At 43.3% G+C, this 1,327-nt stretch overlaps 1 protein-coding gene across 7 annotated transcripts in view; it reads right to left on the bottom strand.

The window, feature by feature from the left end:
• Positions 1-1,327, bottom strand: part of lef1 (lymphoid enhancer-binding factor 1) — a 39,953-nt gene that overhangs the window by 7,577 nt on the left and 31,049 nt on the right. For 2 of the 7 annotated variants that reach the window (XM_032501049.1, XM_032501095.1), the window contains one exon: positions 951-999. In XM_032501049.1, coding sequence (XP_032356940.1) covers positions 951-999 — 49 coding nt within the window. Of the gene's footprint in view, positions 1-245; positions 288-950; positions 1,000-1,327 lie in introns of all 7 variants that reach the window. The other 5 variants (XM_032501075.1, XM_032501080.1, XM_032501088.1 and 2 more) reach the window with 5 other exon arrangements.

Raw genomic sequence — 1,327 nt, 5'->3', positions numbered from 1 at the left:
ACACACACACACACACACGCACACACACACAGCTAGTGTGCGGAGGTCACTGAGCAAACTTCACACACAAAGCACAATCCCTCTTCAGGCCTTAACGCCACTGACACAATGACTATGGCGAGGTTAGGGTGGACCTTTTCAGGATTAGTCTGTGAGTACATACTCTCAAGTCAGTGTTTAGCAGTTTAAAAAGACTTAACATGTATTGAACTGATCACAGGGAGGGGATAGAGGGTTTGTCTTACCATATTCTCAGATGTACGCCGTTTTCATTCTCTGGCCTGTACCTGCAGAAAATTGCATCTTTTTAAAAATATTTTAGGTATCTGGACGGCACAGATATTTACCGTCCATTTGGCCTACACAGTGTACAGACCCCCAAATAACCTGAAATACTGTCATTTTACTTAAGATGTAATTCTCAATGGATTACAGTAGAAATACTGAGGAGGCCCATAAGCGCAGCTAAACAAGGTCAGCAGAAAGACACACTGTAGTGCAGCAGGCAAACAAAATAGTGCAAAGCCCAGAGGCTTTAAGTAGTCGTATAGAATAGACAGACTAATCCCAAAGTAGGTGTAATTTGTGAAGTCGGGTATGAGGGAGAGGCAAGGGACAAATGGATGGTGGGATGTATACAAAAAAAGTCTATGGGAAAACTGAGTGAAGGACTATGCTGCCTGCACAGAATCAAGCCAGTCTACTGAAGCCAGAAAAAGGATAGTAGGTGACATTAGTGTGGTTAGTGTATACCTCTACGTGTCAATTGTATAAGCGTTTTCCCAGAAGATTAGTTTTTTTCTTTCTAGCTTACAGTGTGCATTAGTAAAGATGAAGCAGTATACTGTAAAAGATGATATGTAGTCTATGGAAAGATGGTGGAACTCACAGCTTCAAAAAGCAACAGACAAATAAAATAAAAAGAAAGAACTGGAGTAACTGGTGCTTACCTGGGGCGGATTCCTGCATCTTCTCCCTCTTCCGCTTCTTCTTCTTTCCCTAAAAAATATACAGAGGAACACATAAAGTGTGGCTCCAGCACTCACGCTCACTAGACCACTCTGATATCCTGCTGCTGACTGCCATGTTCACTCATCCCCTGCAGGGCATCCAACTAGCATCCCCTGGACTCCGGGTGCCACAGCAAACTGCCACACTGAGAGGGACGGACTAACCAAGAGTCTATGCTGAAGTGTGCTCTACCTGCTTTTAGCTGGGTTTGAATGACTTACTTTTTATACATTTTAAGGCCTTTATTGAGTAGTGACCATCCTTACCGAATGGAGGCAGCTTGTCCTGCTGTTGTGACCATATTTTCTCTGCCTTT

Source organism: Etheostoma spectabile, chromosome 2 (genome assembly GCF_008692095.1).
Source record: "Etheostoma spectabile isolate EspeVRDwgs_2016 chromosome 2, UIUC_Espe_1.0, whole genome shotgun sequence".
In the NCBI taxonomy this organism is placed as follows: Eukaryota; Metazoa; Chordata; class Actinopteri; order Perciformes; family Percidae; genus Etheostoma; species Etheostoma spectabile.
Note: the sequence above shows the minus strand (reverse complement) of the source record. Positions and strands in the feature narration are given on the sequence as shown.